General features: G+C 44.5%; 1 protein-coding gene across 1 annotated transcript; it reads right to left on the reverse strand.

Moving 5' to 3' along the window:
• Positions 1-1385: 1385 nt before the first annotated feature.
• On the reverse strand, positions 1386-13136 carry MPV17 (mitochondrial inner membrane protein MPV17). Its single transcript, XM_053459318.1, has 8 exons — positions 13099-13136; positions 11935-12010; positions 8312-8427; positions 8130-8222; positions 7911-8006; positions 6942-6974; positions 6304-6356; positions 1386-1765 (listed from the first exon to the last, which is right to left on the reverse strand). Exons 2-8 carry the CDS (start codon positions 12005-12007, stop codon positions 1696-1698), a joined length of 534 nt encoding a protein of 177 aa, XP_053315293.1. The 5' UTR covers positions 12008-12010; positions 13099-13136; the 3' UTR covers positions 1386-1695.
• Between the last annotated feature and the right edge of the window lie 7262 nt (positions 13137-20398).

A 20398-nucleotide genomic window follows, 5' to 3' on the forward strand; every position in this document is an offset into this window, starting at 1 on the left:
CTTCTTATCCTCCATCCCTTAAAGTTCCTTCGACCGTCTCCACCAACACATTGTAGATTGTCAGCTCCTGTGTGCAGGAGGTTCCCTTTTGTTGTGATGCACTACGCTGCGGAATATGATGGCGCTATAAAGTATTATATATATGAAGCTACTTTGGTTTTCTCTGACTCAGTGAGGTAACTGCAGCTGGGGTATCACGGTGTTTGGGTCTGGGCGCTCCCGCGCATGCCCTGCGACGGTGCCAACATGCTCGCTGACTCCGTGTCTCCTGGCAGACGGAGGGAACACGACAGCCGCGGAATTATCTGCGGGAGAAGACGGTGAATGAAATCAGCAGCTTAAGCACCCGACGGCCGGCAGACGCTTCAGCTCCTTTTAAGTGGCTTTAATTTCACAATTACGGCTCGTTTATGCAACACCTGAGCGCTTTGTGCTGGGACGGCGAGCCAAGAACCGGCGGCACAGTCTGAACGTCTCGCTCGCCCCCTCCATCCTGAGCTTCATTATACCCTAAACACCAGTCTGCCCCTAAATTTACCCCTTCACCCATCAGACTGCTGCCCCTCTACTTACCCCTTCACCCATCAGACTGCTGCCCCACTTACTCCCTTCACCCCCAGTCTGCCCAGGAACTTATCCCCTTCACCCATCAGACTGCTGCCCCTCTACTTACCCCTTCACCCATCAGACTGCTGCCCCTCTACTTACCCCTTCACCCATCAGACTGCTGCCCCACTTACACCCAGTCTGCCCAGGAACTTATCCCCTTCACCCATCAGACTGCTGCCCCTCTACTTACCCCTTCACCCATCAGACTGCTGCCCTTCTACTTACCCCTTCACCCATCAGACTGCTGCCCCTCTACTTACCCCTTCACCCATCAGACTGCTGCCCTTCTACTTACCCCTTCACCCATCAGACTGCTGCCCCACTTACCCCCAGTCTGCCCAGGAACTTATCCCCTTCACCCATCAGACTGCTGCCCCTCTACTTACCCCTTCACCCATCAGACTGCTGCCCCGCTTTACATCCTCATCCCCCCAGTCTGCTCCAACTTTACCCCCTTAGTCTGCCCCATATTTTACCCCCTCAACCCCACGGTCTACCTCATGCTTTACACTACTAACCCTCAGAGTCTGCTCCCCGCTTTACCCTCCTCACCCCCTCACCCTGCCCCATGCTTTATTCTCCTCACCCTGCCTCATGTTTTACATCCTTTACCCCAGTCTTCCTCCCCTTTACACCCGTGTCCCCCTCAGTTTGCTCCTTGCTTTGCCCCTCTCAGCCACCAGTTTACTCCCCGCTTTATAGTGTTAATTTGGGGGGTCGCTTTCAGTATCAGCAGCTCAGGTCAGACGGCGTGGGAATTCATATTGTGTACGGACTGGTGGAGAAGCCATTTTATTTGTGGACCCAGTAACGGGGGCTACGAGTCAGGAGGCTTCGGGACGGCAGAGCCTGAAATAAAAAAAACATTTCACAGCGTTTTGTGATCACAGCAGAGCCTTGAGGGCAAAACAGACGGAATATAAAGTACAAGACGCTACTCCTGCCCCGGCCGCAGGCAAATCCCGGGTCACTGAGGTAGAAATCTGCACACGGAAGGAGACCAGATCAGAAAGACTGGGCTTCAACCAACACGTTATGGACCAAAGGATTTCTTCTTCTTCTATTTCCGGAAGGCTTCGCACTGGTCTAGGCCTTGTTCGCTTTCCAAGAGAGATACGAGTTCCAGATAATTGCCACACACTGTACGACAGCCAACCTACAGCGAGAAAAGACGTCAGAAACCCAGAAACGGTTACACAAAACACCGCAGCGGGGGAGAGCAGACAATAAACCCGGAAACGGTTACACAAAACACCACAGCGGGGGAGAGCAGACAATAAACCCGGAAACGGTTACACATAACACCGCGGCAGGAGAGAAGACAATAAACCCAGAAACGGTTACACATAACACCGCGGCAGGGGAGAGCAGACAATAAACCCGGAAACGGTTACACAAAACACCACAGCGGGGGAGAGCAGACAATAAACCCAGAAACGGTTACACAAAACACCGCGGCAGGGGAGAGCAGACAATAAACCCAGAAACGGTTACACATAACACCGCGGCAGGGGAGAGCAGACAATAAACCCAGAAACGGTTACACATAACACCGCGGCAGGAGAGAGCAGACAATAAACCCAGAAACGGTTACACATAACACCGCGGCAGGGGAGAGCAGACAATAAACCCGGAAACGCTTACACATAACACCGCGGCAGGGAAGGGCAGACAATAAACCCAGAAACGGTTACACATAACACCGCGGCAGGGGAGAGCAGACAATAAAGCCGGAAACGGTTACACATAACACCACAGCAGGGGAGAGCAGACAATAAACGCGGAAACGGTTACACATAACACCGCGGCAGGAGAGAGCAGACAATAAACCCAGAAACGGTTACACATAACACCGTGGCAGGGGAGAGCAGACAATAAATCCCGGAAACGGTTACACATAACACCGCGGCAGGAGAGAGCAGACAATAAACCCAGAAACGGTTACACATAACACCGCGGCAGGAGAGAGCAGACAATAAACCCAGAAACGGTTACACATAACAGCGCGGCAGGGGAGAGCAGACAATAAACCCAGAAACGGTTACACATAACACCGCGGCAGGGGAGAGCAGACAATAAACCCAGAAACGGTTACACATAACACCGCGGCAGGAGAGAGCAGACAATAAACCCAGAAACGGTTACACATAACACCGCGGCAGGGGAGAGCAGACAATAAACCCGGAAACGCTTACACATAACACCGCGGCAGGGAAGGGCAGACAATAAACCCAGAAACGGTTACACATAACACCGCGGCAGGGGAGAGCAGACAATAAAGCCGGAAACGGTTACACATAACACCACAGCAGGGGAGAGCAGACAATAAACGCGGAAACGGTTACACATAACACCGCGGCAGGAGAGAGCAGACAATAAACCCAGAAACGGTTACACATAACACCGTGGCAGGGGAGAGCAGACAATAAATCCCGGAAACGGTTACACATAACACCGCGGCAGGAGAGAGCAGACAATAAACCCAGAAACGGTTACACATAACACCGCGGCAGGAGAGAGCAGACAATAAACCCAGAAACGGTTACACATAACACCGCGGCAGGGGAGAGCAGACAATAAACCCAGAAACGGTTACACATAACACCGCGGCAGGGGAGAGCAGACAATAAACCCTGAAACGGTTACACATAACACCGCGGCAGGGGAGAGCAGACAATAAACCCAGAAATGGTTACACATAACACCGCGGCAGGGGAGAGCAGACAATAAACCCGGAAACGGTTACACATAACACCGCGGCAGGAGAGAGCAGACAATAAACCCGGAAACGGTTACACATAACACCGCGGCAGGGGAGAGCAGACAATAAACCTAGAAACGGTTACACATAACACCACGGCAGGGGAGAGCAGACAATAAACCCTGAAACGGTTACACATAACACCGCGGCAGGGGAGAGCAGACAATAAACCTAGAAACGGTTACACATAACACCGCGGCAGGGGAGAGCAGACAATAAACCCAGAAACGGTTACACATAACACCGCGGCAGGGGAGAGCAGACAATAAACCGGGAAACGGTTACACATAACACCGCGGCAGGGGAGAAGACAATAAACCCAGAAACGGTTACACATAACACCGCGGCAGGGGACAGCAGACAATAAACCCGGAAACGGTTACACATAACAACGCGGCAGGGGAGAGCAGACAATAAACCCAGAAACGGTTACACATAACACCGCAGCAGGGGAGAGCAGACAATAAACCCAGAAACGGTTACACATAACACCGCGGCAGGGGAGAGCAGACAATAAACCGGGAAACGGTTACACATAACACCGCGGCAGGGGAGAGCAGACAATAAACCCGGAAACGGTTACACATAACACCGCGGCAGGAGAGAGCAGACAATAAACCCGGAAACGGTTACACATAACACCGCGGCAGGGGAGAGCAGAAAATAAACCCGGAAACTGTTACACATAACACCACGGCAGGGGAGAGCAGACAATAAACCCAGAAACGGTTACACATAACACCGCGGCAGGGGAGAGCAGACAATAAACCCAGAAACGGTTACACATAACACCGCGGCAGGGGAGAGCAGACAATAAACCCGGAAACGGTTACACATAACACCGCGGCAGGGGAGAGCAGACAATAAACCCAGAAATGGTTACACATAACACCGCGGCAGGAGAGAGCAGACAATAAACCCGGAAACGGTTACACATAACACCGCGGCAGGGGAGAGCAGACAATAAACCCAGAAATGGTTACACATAACACCGCGGCAGGGGAGAGCAGACAATAAACCCAGAAACAGTTACACATAACACCGCGGCAGGGGAGAGCAGACAATAAACCCGGAAACGGTTACACATAACACCGCGGCAGGAGAGAGCAGACAATAAACCTAGAAACGGTTACACATAACACCGCGGCAGGAGAGAGCAGACAATAAACCCAGAAACGGTTACACATAACACCGCGGCAGGAGAGAGCAGACAATAAACCCGGAAACGGTTACACATAACACCGCGGCAGGAGAGAGCAGACAATAAACCCAGAAACGGTTACACATAACACCGCGGCAGGGGAGAGCAGAAAATAAACCCGGAAACAGTTACACAAAACACCGCGGCAGGGGAGAGCAGACAAACCCAGAAACGGTTACACATAACACCGCGGCAGGGGAGAGCAGACAATAAACCCAGAAACGGTTACACAAAACACCACGGCAGGGGAGAGCAGACAATAAACCCGGAAACGGTTACACATAACACCGCGGCAGGGGAGAGCAGACAATAAACCCAGAAACGGTTACACAAAACACCACGGCAGGGGAGAGCAGACAATAAACCCGGAAACGGTTACACATAACACCGCGGCAGGGGAGAGCAGACAATAAACCCAGAAACGGTTACACATAACACCGCGGCAGGGGAGAGCAGACAATAAAGCCGGAAACGGTTACACATAACACCACAGCAGGGGAGAGCAGACAATAAACCCGGAAACGGTTACACATAACACCGTGGCAGGGGAGAGCAGACAATAAACCCCGGAAACGGTTACACATAACACCGCGGCAGGGGAGAGCAGACAATAAACCCGGAAACGGTTACACATAACACCGCAGCAGGGGAGAGCAGACAATAAACCCAGAAATGGTTACACATAACACCACGGCAGGAGAGAGCAGACAATAAACCCGGAAACGGTTACACATAACACCGCGGCAGGGGAGAGCAGACAATAAACCCAGAAACGGTTACACATAACACCGCGGCAGGGGAGAGCAGACAATAAACCCAGAAACGGTTACACATAACACCGCGGCAGGGGAGAGCAGACAATAAACCCGGAAACGGTTACACATAACACCGCGGCAGGGGAGAGCAGACAATAAACCCGGAAACGGTTACACATAACACCGCGGCAGGAGAGAGCAGACAATAAACCCAGAAACGGTTACACATAACACCGCGGCAGGAGAGAGCAGACAATAAACCCAGAAACGGTTACACATAACACCGCGGCAGGAGAGAGCAGACAATAAACCCAGAAACGGTTACACATAACACCGCGGCAGGGGAGAGCAGACAATAAACCCGGAAACGGTTACACAAAACACCGCGGCAGGGGAGAGCAGACAATAAACCCAGAAACGGTTACACATAACACCGCGGCAGGGGAGAGCAGACAATAAACCCGGAAACGGTTACACATAACACCGCGGCGGGGGAGAGCAGGCAATAAACCCAGAAACGGTTACACATAACACCGCGGCAGGAGAGAGCAGACAATAAACCCGGAAACGGTTACACATAACACCACGGCAGGGGAGAGCAGACAATAAACCCGGAAACAGTTACACATAACACCGCGGCGGGGGAGAGCAGGCAATAAACCCAGAAACGGTTACACAAAACACCGCGGCAGGAGAGAGCAGACAATAAACCCGGAAACGGTTACACATAACACCGCGGCAGGAGAGAGCAGACAATAAACCCGGAAACGGTTACACATAACACCACGGCAGGGGAGAGCAGACAATAAACCCGGAAACAGTTACACATAACACCGCGGCGGGGGAGAGCAGGCAATAAACCCAGAAACGGTTACACAAAACACCGCGGCAGGAGAGAGCAGGCAATAAACCCAGAAACGGTTACACAAAACACCGCGGCAGGAGAGAGCAGACAATACATCACACAGTCCACCTACCGGTGGTATAACGGGATAAAGTAGAAGTTGGCTATCTGCACCGCCGGCCAGATCTGTGACAAAAACAAGTGCCCGCAATGTGGTGAGTTACAGTTCATATAAACATATTACCTGTATAATGAGGCGTAGATGGGGTAACAGGAGGAATAAGGGTACGTGGGTGGGGTAACAGGAGGAATAAGGGCACGTGAGTGGGGTAACAGGAGGATTAAGGGCATGTGGGCAGGGTAACAGGAGGAATAACGGCACGTGGTTGGGTAACAGGAGGATTAAGGGCACGTGGGTGGGGTAACAGGAGGATAAAAGGCATGTGGGCGGGGTAACAGGAGGATAAAGGGCACGTAGGCTGGGTAACAAAGAGGAATAAGGGCACGTGGGCGGAGTAACAGGGGGATTAAGGGCACATGTGCGGGGTAACAGGGGAATTAAGGGCACTAGGCGGGGTAACAGGGGAATTAAGGGCACTGGGCGGGGTAACAGGGGAATAAAGGGCACTGGGCGGGGTAACAGGAGGAACACACGCATTATAGTGCAGAGTAATGGGATGTCCGGTCTATGAAAGTCCTCGTTTGACCCCAACCTGATGACATCACACACCACAGAGCACGGGGCAGAAATAATTCACTGCAGAAACTCACATAATAATTGGTGATCAGAGCGTCCTTATAATCCTGAAAAACAAACAATAACTGCATAACACAGGGGTACGCGAGCAGGGGCCCCTCACCTGTCCCTGTAATATCTGAGCAGGGGCTCCTCACCTGTCCCTGTAATATCTGAGCAGGGGCCCCTCACCTGTTCCTGTAATATCTGAGCAGGGGCCCCTCACCTGTCCCTGTAATATCTGAGCAGGGGCCCCTCACCTGTTCCTGTAATATCTGAGCAGGGGCCCCTCACCTGTTCCTGTAATATCTGAGCAGAGGCCCCTCGCCTGTCCCTGTAATATCTGCGCAGGGGCCCCTCGCCTGTCTCTGTTATATCTGAGCAGGGGCCCCTCGCCTGTCCCTGTAATATCTGAGCAGGGGCCCCTCACCTGTCCCTGTAATATCTGAGCAGGGGCCCCTCGCCTGTCCCTGTAATATCTGAGCAGGGGCCCCTCACCTGTCCCTGTAATATCTGAGCAGGGGCCCCTCACCTGTCCCTGTAATATCTGAGCAGGGGCCCCTCACCTGTCCCTGTAATATCTGAGCAGGGGCCCCTCACCTGTCTCTGTAATATCTGAGCAGGGGCCCCTCACCTGTCCCTGTAATATCTGAGCAGAGGCCCCTCGCCTGTCCCTGTAATATCTGAGCAGGGGCCCCTCACCTGTCCCTGTAATATCTGAGCAGGGGCCCCTCACCTGTCCCTGTAATATCTGAGCAGGGGCCCCTCATCTGTCCCTGTAATATCTGAGCAGGGGCCACTCACCTGTCCCTGTAATATCTGAGCAGGGGCCCCTCACCTGTCCCTGTAATTACACAGCCTGTATTACCCCCTACACCCTCATTACCCAGTCCATACCACCCCACCGCCATTTCACCATCTGTTTTAGTCCCCCAACCCCACCCCAGTCACCCTCCATTACTCACTCTGTATCCATAGCAGATTCACAAATTATGGCCACTCACCCTCTTTAATTTGCCCCAGATTTCCTCTGTGGAGAGTCCGTTCAGAGCAGAAACAACAGAAAGGAAACAACCAAGAAAGCACGGAGCAAACGCACCCTGCGGAGAGTACGGCACTGAGTATAATACAGGTACACGGAGTATGCCCCTCCCACTGCAGGGCAACATAGCCAGAAGGGAGCTATAGGGTGTGGAGTCTGCCCCTCTCTCAGGGTTTATTACCTGGTCCAGAAGCATTTTCTTCAGTGCCACTGACTTACTGCTCCCCGGAACTAGACGATCTAAAACCTTGTACCATCCCCCGATCACGGGGCCCTGGGGGGCACAAAGACAGGGCAACAATAAACAAGAGGGAGGAAATAAAGCAGACAAAAATTACTGTGATAGGTGAAGAGATACATTACCACTAAACAGAATCCAACTCCCATCATTCTAACTGTTCTGCCCACGTTGTGGTTTCTCAGACCTCTCCTCTCCAACAGCTGCTGGGAAATGACATCACCGACCCCAACAAGGGACCCTGAGAGAGAGAACATACGGTGATGACAAGGGGGACTCTGTGTTGCCCTTACACACAGTAACATGTCTTAAAGCCCTGCTATCCCAAGACATACCACTGGGGGCGCTGTGTGTCAGTAATATACACATTACAGCCCCACTATCCCAAGACATACCAATGGGGGCGCTGTGTGTCAGTAATACACACATTACAGCCTGCTATCCCAAAACATACCACTGGGGGCTGTGTGTCAGTAATACACACATTACAGCCTGCTATCCCAAAACATACCAATGGGGGCGCTGTGTGTCAGTAATACACACATTACAGCCTGCTATCCCAAGACATACCACTGGGGGTGCTGTGTGTAAGTAATATACACATTACAGCCTGCTATCCCAAGACATACCACTGGGGGCGCTGTGTGTCAGTAATATACACATTACAGCCTGCTATCCCAAGACATACCACTGGGGGCACTGTGTGTCAGTAATACACACATTACAGCCCGCTATCCCAAGACATACCACTGGGGGCGCTGTGTGTCCGTAATATACATATTACAGCCTGCTATCCCAAAACATATCAATGGGGGCGCTGTGTGTCCGTAATATACACATTACGGCCCTGCTATCCCAAGACATACCACTGGGGGCACTGTGTGTCAGTAATATACACATTACAGCCTGCTATCCCAAGACATACCACTGGGGGCACTGTGTGTCAGTAATACACACATTACAGCCCGCTATCCCAAGACATACCACTGGGGGCGCTGTGTGTCAGTAATACACACATTACACCTCTGCTTTCCCAAGACATACCAATGGGGGCGCTGTGTGTCAGTAATACACACATTACAGCCTGCTATCCCAAAACATACCACTGGGGGCTGTGTGTCAGTAATACACACATTACAGCCTGCTATCCCAAAACATACCAATGGGGGCGCTGTGTGTCAGTAATACACACATTACAGCCTGCTATCCCAAGACATACCACTGGGGGCGCTGTGTGTCAGTAATATACACATTACAGCCTGCTATCCCAAAACATATCAATGGGGGCGCTGTGTGTCCGTAATATACACATTACGGCCCTGCTATCCCAAGACATACCACTGGGGGCACTGTGTGTCAGTAATATACACATTACAGCCTGCTATCCCAAGACATACCACTGGGGGCACTGTGTGTCAGTAATACACACATTACAGCCCGCTATCCCAAGACATACCACTGGGGGCGCTGTGTGTCAGTAATACACACATTACACCTCTGCTTTCCCAAGACATACCAATGGGGGCGCTGTGTGTCAGTAATACACACATTACAGCCTGCTATCCCAAAACATACCACTGGGGGCTGTGTGTCAGTAATACACACATTACAGCCTGCTATCCCAAAACATACCAATGGGGGCGCTGTGTGTCAGTAATACACACATTACAGCCTGCTATCCCAAGACATACCACTGGGGGCGCTGTGTGTCAGTAATATACACATTACAGCCTGCTACCCCAAAACATATCAATGGGGGCGCTGTGTGTCCGTAATATACACATTACGGCCCTTCTATCCCAAGACATACCACTGGGGGCACTGTGTGTCAGTAATATACACATTACAGCCCGCTATCCCAAGACATACCACTGGGGGCACTGTGTGTCAGTAATACACACATTACAGCCCGCTATCCCAAGACATACCACTGGGGGCGCTGTGTGTCAGTAATACACACATTACACCTCTGCTTTCCCAAGACATACCAATGGGTATGCCTTGGGATAGCAGGCTGTAATGGGTGTATTACTGACACACAGCACCCCCAGTGGTATGTCTTGGGATAGCGGCCCGTAATGTGTATATTACGGACACACAGCGCCAACATTGGTATGTCTTGGGATAGCAGGCCGTAATGTGTATATTACTGACACACAGCGCCCCCATTGGTATGTCTTGGGATAGCGGGCTGTAATATGTATATTAGTGACACAGAGCACCCCCAATGGTGTGCCTTGGGATAGCGGGCCGTAATGTGTATATTACGGACACACAGCGCCCCCAATGGTGTGCCTTGGGATAGCGGGGCCGTAATGTGTGTGTTACTCACACACAGCGCCCCCATTGGTATGTCTTGGGATAGCTGGGCCGTAATGTGTGTATTACTGACACACAGCGCCCCCATTGGTATGTCTTGGGATAGCGGGCCGTAATGTGTATATTACTGACACACACAGCGCCTCCATTGGTATGTCTTGAGATAGTGGGCCCTAATGTGTGTATTACGGACACACAGCGCCCCCATTGGTATGTCTTGAGATAGTGGGCCGTAATGTGTATATTACTGACACACACAGCGCCTCCATTGGTATGTCTTGAGATAGTGGGCCGTAATGTGTATATTACGGACACACAGCGCCCCCATTGGTATATCTTGGGATAGCGGGGCTGTAATCTCTATATTACTGACACACACAGCGCCCCCAATGGTATGCCTTGGTATAGCAGGGTTGTAATGTATACATGTATAATTAATAATGGTTTCTGAAAAACAATCTATCACGGTGCGGGGTCAGTAACCGAGAGAGAAGAAAATTCCAGAATGTTACAACCCGTGGCAGGGGTACAAAGAGAAAAAAAATTGCTGTGTTATTAAGGGGTTCTAAAAATAAAATACCATAATACTAGTAATAATAGCAAAAAATAAAATATTGCTACTAATAATACTACTAAAAATAAAATAATGATACTACTAATAATACATACAAAATAAAATGATATACTACTAATAAAATCATATTACTAATAATAATCAATAAAACCCTACTACTACTAATAAAATACAAAATAAAATAATACTACTAATAAAATAATATCACTAATACAAAATAAAATATACTACTAATAAAATAATATTACTAATAATAATCAAAATCCTACTAATAATAAAATAATATTAATAATAATAATCAATAAAATCCTACTACTAATAATAAAATACAAAATAAAATACTACTAATAAAATAATATTACTAATAATACAAAATAAATAAAATAATATTACTAATAATAATAAAATCCTACTATTACTAATAAAATAATATTACTAATAATACAAAATAAATAAAATCCTACTACTAATAATAAAATACAAAATAAAATACTACTAATAAAATAATATTACTAATAATACAAAATAAATAAAATAATATTACTAATAATAATAAAATCCTACTATTACTAATAAAATAATATTACTAATAATAATCAATAAAATCCTACTACTAATAATAAAACACAAAATAAAATACTACTAATAAAAAAATAATAAATACAAAATAAACTACTACTAATAAAACATCACTAATAATAAATAAAAAATAAAATAATACTACTAATAAAATATTATTACTAATAAAAATAATCAATAAAATACTACTACTAATAATAAAACAAAATAAAATACTACTAATGATAAAATAATAATACTACTAATAAATAAAATAATAATCTCTGCTGACATCACCTGCTGTTATAATCTGGACTTTCCATGGATGTAACGCCAGCAGCTTCTGATACCCCCTCCACAGTGCGGCCATCCCCTGCGCCAGGAGAGAGCTCTCATTACACGTCACAGAGTACACCCGCGGCTCACACGTGCTGAACGAGTACCCCCCCCCGCGCGGGCACAGAATGTCACTCAGTGCCAGGCAAGTACACCCCGCAGGCAGAGAATGTCACTCAGTGCCGGGCGAGTACACCCTGCAGGCAGAGAATGTCACTCAGTGCCGGGCGAGTACACCCCGCAGGCAGAGAATGTCACTCAGTGCCGGGCGAGTACACCCACGCAGGCAGAGAATGTCACTCAGTGCCGGGGGAGTACACCCCGCAGGCAGAGAATGTCACTCAGTGCAGGGGGAGTACACCCCGCAGGCAGAGAATGTCACTCAGTGTAGGGGGAGTACACCCCGCAGGCAGAGAATGTCACTCAGTGCCGGGGGAGTACACCCCGCAGGCAGAGAATGTCACTCAGTGCCGGGCGAGTACACCACGAGGGCAGAGAATGTCACTCAGTGCCGGGCGAGTACACCCCGCAGGCAGAGAATGTCACTCAGTGCCGGGCGAGTACACCACGAGGGCAGAGAATGTCACTCAGTGCCGGGCGAGTACACCCTGCGGGCAGAGAATGTCACTCAGTGCCGGGCGAGTACATCCCGCGGGCAGAGAATGTCACTCAGTGCCGGGCGAGCACACCCCGCAGGCAGAGAATGTCACTCAGTGCCGGGCGAGTACACCCCGCGGGCAGAGAATGTCACTCAGTGCCGGGCGAGCACACTCCGCAGGCAGAGAATGTCACTCAGTGCCGGGCGAGTACACCCCACGGGCACAGAATGTGTGGGGGACAGCCAGTGAGCACTGAGTGAGTGGGGGGGGGGCAGGCAGTGGGCATTCATTGACTGGGTGGTGGACAGGCAGTGGGCACTCATTGACTGGGTGGGAGGTGGACAGGCAGTGGGCACTCAGTGAGTGGGTGGGAGCTGGACAGGCAGTGGGCACTCAGTGAGTGGGTGGGAGGTGGTTAGGCAGTGGGAACTCAGTGAGTGGGTGGTTGGGCGACAGGCAGTGGGCACTCAGTGAGTGAGTGAATACACATAGCGAACTCTGCAGCTTCCCTTCGACTCAAACTCACCTCGGAGGCAGAAAAGTCACAAGGCACAAACCGGAAGTTCCCTGGTAAACCCGCAAAGCATACAGGGTAATGTAGTTCCTGAAAGCAAGAGCCGGCAGACCACTTCCGGTTACACGGACCATTGAGGCCGGGGACATTGAGCTGAGCGCTCTGTCCCGGGGTGATGGTCGGGGACAACCGACTGATAATTAAACCGAATTACACACCGACACACTCACTCACACGAAAGATATACACTCACTCTAACAACACAACTATACACTAACTCCCTCTAACAACACAACTATACACTAACTCCCTCTAACAACACAACTATACACTAACTCCCTCTAACAACACAACTATACACTAACTCCCTCTAACAACACAACTATACACTAACTCACTCTAACAACACAACTATACACTAACTCACTCTAACAACACAACTATACACTAACTCACTAACAACACAAATATACACTAACTCACTCTAACAACACAAATATACACTAACTCACTCTAACAACACAAATATACACTAACTCACTATAATAACACAAATATACACTAACTCACTCTAACAACACAACTATACACTAACTCACTCTAACAACACAAATATACACTAACTCACTCTAACAACACAAATATACACTAACTCACTCTAACAACACAACTATACACTAACTCACTCTAACAACACAACTATACACTAACTCACTAACAACACAAATATACACTAACTCACTCTAACAACACAAATATACACTAACTCACTAACAACACAAATATACACTAACTCACTCTAACAACACAACTATACACTAACTCACTCTAACAACACAACTATACACTAACTCACTATAACAACACAACTATACACTAACTCACTCTAACAACACAACTATACACTAACTCACTATAATAACACAAATATACACTAACTCACTATAATAACACAAATATACACTAACTCACTCTAACAACACAACTATACACTAACTCACTCTAACAACACAAATATACACTAACTCACTCTAACAACACAAATATACACTAACTCACTCTAACAACACAAATATACACTAACTCACTCTAACAACACAACTATACACTAACTCCCTCTAACAACACAACTATACACTAACTCACTCTAACAACACAACTATACACTAACTCACTCTAACAACACAACTATACACTAACTCACTCTAACAACACAAATATACACTAACTCACTCTAACAACACAACTATACACTAACTCACTCTAACAACACAACTATACACTAACTCACTCTAACAACACAACTATACACTAACTCACTCTAACAACACAACTATACACTAACTCACTCTAACAACACAACTATACACTAACTCACTCTAACAACACAAATATACACTAACTCACTCTAACAACACAACTATACACTAACTCACTCTAACAACACAACTATACACTAACTCACTCTAACAACACAACTATACACTAACTCACTCTAACAACACAACTATACACTAACTCACTCTAACAACACAACTATACACTAACTCACTCTAACAACACAACTATACACTAACTCACTCTAACAACACAAATATACACTAACTCACTCTAACAACACAAATATACACTAACTCACTCTAACAACACAACTATACACTAACTCACTCTAACAACACAAATATACACTAACTCACTCTAACAACACAAATATACACTAACTCACTCTAACAACACAACTATACACTAACTCACTATAATAACACAAATATACACTAACTCACTCTAACAACACAACTATACACTAACTCACTCTAACAACACAAATATACACTAACTCACTCTAACAACACAAATATACACTAACTCACTCTAACAACACAAATATACACTAACTCACTCTAACAACACAAATATACACTAACTCACTCTAACAACACAACTATACACTAACTCCCTCTAACAACACAACTATACACTAACTCACTCTAACAACACAAATATACACTAACTCACTCTAACAACACAACTATACACTAACTCACTCTAACAACACAAATATACACTAACTCACTCTAACAACACAACTATACACTAACTCACTCTAACAACACAACTATACACTAACTCACTCTAACAACACAACTATACACTAACTCACTCTAACAACACAACTATACACTAACTCACTCTAACAACACAACTATACACTAACTCACTCTAACAACACAAATATACACTAACTCACTCTAACAACACAAATATACACTAACTCACTCTAACAACACAACTATACACTAACTCCCTCTAACAACACAACTATACACTAACTCACTAACAACACAAATATACACTAACTCACTAACAACACAAATATACACTAACTCACTCTAACAACACAAATATACACTAACTCACTCTAACAACACAAATATACACTAACTCACTCTAACAACACAAATATACACTAACTCACTCTAACAACACAACTATACACTAACTCACTCTAACAACACAAATATACACTAACTCACTCTAACAACACAAATATACACTAACTCACTCTAACAACACAACTATACACTAACTCACTCTAACAACACAACTATACACTAACTCACTCTAACAACACAACTATACACTAACTCACTCTAACAACACAACTATACACTAACTCACTCTAACAACACAACTATACACTAACTCACTCTAACAACACAAATATACACTAACTCACTCTAACAACACAACTATACACTAACTCACTCTAACAACACAAATATACACTAACTCACTCTAACAACACAAATATACACTAACTCACTATAACAACACAACTATACACTAACTCACTCTAACAACACAACTATACACTAACTCACTCTAACAACACAAATATACACTAACTCACTCTAACAACACAACTATACACTAACTCACTCTAACAACACAAATATACACTAACTCACTCTAACAACACAACTATACACTAACTCACTCTAACAACACAACTATACACTCACTCCCTCTAACAACACAAATATACACTAACTCACTCTAACAACACAAATATACACTAACTCACTATAACAACACAACTATACACTAACTCACTCTAACAACACAACTATACACTAACTCACTCTAACAACACAAATATACACTAACTCACTATAATAACACAAATATACACTAACTCACTCTAACAACACAAATATACACTAACTCACTCTAACAACACAAATATACACTAACTCACTCTAACAACACAACTATACACTAACTCACTCTAACAACACAACTATACACTAACTCACTCTAACAACACAACTATACACTAACTCACTCTAACAACACAACTATACACTAACTCACTCTAACAACACAACTATACACTAACTCACTCTAACAACACAAATATACACTAACTCACTCTAACAACACAACTATACACTAACTCACTCTAACAACACAACTATACACTAACTCACTCTAACAACACAACTATACACTAACTCACTCTAACAACACAACTATACACTAACTCACTCTAACAACACAACTATACACTAACTCACTCTAACAACACAACTATACACTAACTCACTCTAACAACACAACTATACACTAACTCACTCTAACAACACAACTATACACTAACTCACTCTAACAACACAACTATACACTAACTCACTCTAACAACACAACTATACACTAACTCACTCTAACAACACAAATATACACTAACTCACTATAATAACACAAATATACACTAACTCACTCTAACAACACAAATATACACTAACTCACTCTAACAACACAAATATACACTAACTCACTCTAACAACACAACTATACACTAACTCACTCTAACAACACAACTATACACTAACTCACTCTAACAACACAACTATACACTAACTCACTCTAACAACACAACTATACACTAACTCACTCTAACAACACAACTATACACTAACTCACTCTAACAACACAACTATACACTAACTCACTCTAACAACACAACTATACACTAACTCACTCTAACAACACAAATATACACTAACTCACTCTAACAACACAACTATACACTAACTCACTCTAACAACACAACTATACACTAACTCACTCTAACAACACAACTATACACTAACTCACTCTAACAACACAACTATACACTAACTCACTCTAACAACACAAATATACACTAACTCACTCTAACAACACAACTATACACTAACTCACTCTAACAACACAAATATACACTAACTCACTCTAACAACACAAATATACACTAACTCACTCTAACAACACAAATATACACTAACTCACTCTAACAACACAACTATACACTAACTCACTCTAACAACACAACTATACACTAACTCACTCTAACAACACAACTATACACTAACTCACTCTAACAACACAACTATACACTAACTCACTCTAACAACACAAATATACACTAACTCACTATAATAACACAAATATACACTAACTCACTCTAACAACACAACTATACACTAACTCACTCTAACAACACAAATATACACTAACTCACTCTAACAACACAACTATACACTAACTCACTCTAACAACACAAATATACACTAACTCACTCTAACAACACAACTATACACTAACTCACTCTAACAACACAACTATACACTAACTCACTCTAACAACACAACTATACACTAACTCACTCTAACAACACAACTATACACTAACTCACTATAATAACACAAATATACACTAACTCACTATAATAACACAAATATACACTAACTCACTATAATAACACAAATATACACTAACTCACTCTAACAACACAAATATACACTAACTCACTCTAACAACACAAATATACACTAACTCCCTCTAACAACACAAATATACACTAACTCCCTCTAACAACACAACTATACACTAACTCACTCTAACAACACAACTATACACTAACTCACTCTAACAACACAACTATACACTAACTCACTCTAACAACACAACTATACACTAACTCACTCTAACAACACAAATATACACTAACTCACTCTAACAACACAACTATACACTAACTCACTCTAACAACACAAATATACACTAACTCACTAACAACACAAATATACACTAACTCACTCTAACAACACAACTATACACTAACTCACTCTAACAACACAACTATACACTAACTCACTCTAACAACACAACTATACACTAACTCACTCTAACAACACAACTATACACTAACTCTCTCTAACAACACAACTATACACTAACTCACTCTAACAACACAACTATACACTAACTCACTCTAACAACACAAATATACACTAACTCACTATAATAACACAAATATACACTAACTCACTCTAACAACACAAATATACACTAACTCACTCTAACAACACAACTATACACTAACTCACTCTAACAACACAAATATACACTAACTCACTCTAACAACACAACTATACACTAACTCACTCTAACAACACAAATATACACTAACTCACTCTAACAACACAACTATACACTAACTCACTCTAACAACACAACTATACACTAACTCACTCTAACAACACAAATATACACTAACTCACTCTAACAACACAACTATACACTAACTCACTCTAACAACACAACTATACACTAACTCACTCTAACAACACAACTATACACTAACTCACTCTAACAACACAAATATACACTAACTCACTCTAACACAACTATACACTAACTCACTCTAACAACACAAATATACACTAACTCACTCTTTAACAACACAAATATACACTAACTCACTCTAACAACACAAATATACACTAACTCACTCTAACAACACAACTATACACTAACTCACTCTAACAACACAAATATACACTAACTCACTCTAACAACACAAATATACACTAACTCACTCTAACAACACAACTATACACTAACTCACTCTAACAACACAAATATACACTAACTCACTCTAACAACACAACTATACACTAACTCACTCTAACAACACAAATATACACTAACTCACTCTTTAACAACACAAATATACACTAACTCTCTCTAACAACACAACTATACACTAACTCACTCTAACAACACAACTATACACTAACTCACTCTAACAACACAACTATACACTAACTCACTAACAACACAAATATACACTAACTCCCTCTAACAACACAACTATACACTAACTCACTCTAACAACACAACTATACACTAACTCACTCTAACAACACAAATATACACTAACTCACTCTAACAACACAACTATACACTAACTCACTCTAACAACACAACTATACACTCACTCCCTCTAACAACACAAATATACACTAACTCACTCTAACAACACAACTATACACTAACTCACTCTAACAACACAAATATACACTAACTCACTCTAACAACACAAATATACACTAACTCACTCTAACAACACAAATATACACTAACTCACTCTAACAACACAACTATACACTAACTCACTCTAACAACACAACTATACACTAACTCACTCTAACAACACAAATATACACTAACTCACTATAACACAAATATACACTAACTCACTGTAACAAAAGACATACACTCACTCTAACAACACATATACATTCACTCACATAACACATACTTTCTCTAACACATACACAGTCACTCTAACACATACACACTCACTAACAACACACAAACTCTCGCTAATGCATACACGCTCACTCTAACAACACATACGCACTCACTCCAACACACTCACTCACTCTGACACATACAGTCACTCTAACACATACACACTCACTAACAACACATAAACTCTCTCTAACACATACACTCTCACTCTAACAACACATACACACCCCACTCCAACACACTCACTCACTCTGACACATACACACTCACTAACAACACTTAAACTCTCTCTAATGCATACACGCTCACTCTAACACATACACACCCCACTCCTTCACTCATCACCCTGCCCGGAGCCTGCATTATCGCAACTTAAACCAGCCTTTTGGACTGGCTTCAAACCTGGGGTGGGTAGAGGGGCATCTCACTGCCTGTCCTGTGATAAGGGTAGGTGGGGGCATCTTGTCTGTACTGTAATAGGGGTAGGTGGGGGGCATCTTGTCTGTACTGTGATTGGGGTAGGTGGGGGGCATCTTGTCTGTACTGTGATTGGGGTAGGTGGGGGATGTTACAGGGTCACCGTACCCAAGTCTGGGTCCCCGTGTTTGAGGGCTGAGGAATCACCGGTCAGTCCCTCATACGGAGCTCCTGCTATCCACGGATCAGTCAG

The sequence above is a fragment of the Spea bombifrons genome, chromosome 3 (assembly GCF_027358695.1).
Source record: "Spea bombifrons isolate aSpeBom1 chromosome 3, aSpeBom1.2.pri, whole genome shotgun sequence".
NCBI classification, from domain to species: domain Eukaryota; kingdom Metazoa; phylum Chordata; class Amphibia; order Anura; family Pelobatidae; genus Spea; species Spea bombifrons.

Bases quoted from the DNA above. Each gene is read 5' to 3' on its own strand.
- MPV17 (XM_053459318.1), bottom strand. From the start codon at position 12,007: ATGGCCGCACTGTGGAGGGGGTATCAGAAGCTGCTGGCGTTACATCCA. The intron at 8,223-8,311 runs GTAATGTATCTC...TGTGCCCCCCAG, and splicing joins GAGTTGGATTCTGTTTAGTG to GGCCCCGTGATCGGGGGATG. The intron at 6,357-6,941 runs GTGAGTTTCTGC...TTTTTGTCACAG, and splicing joins CTCTGATCACCAATTATTAT to ATCTGGCCGGCGGTGCAGAT.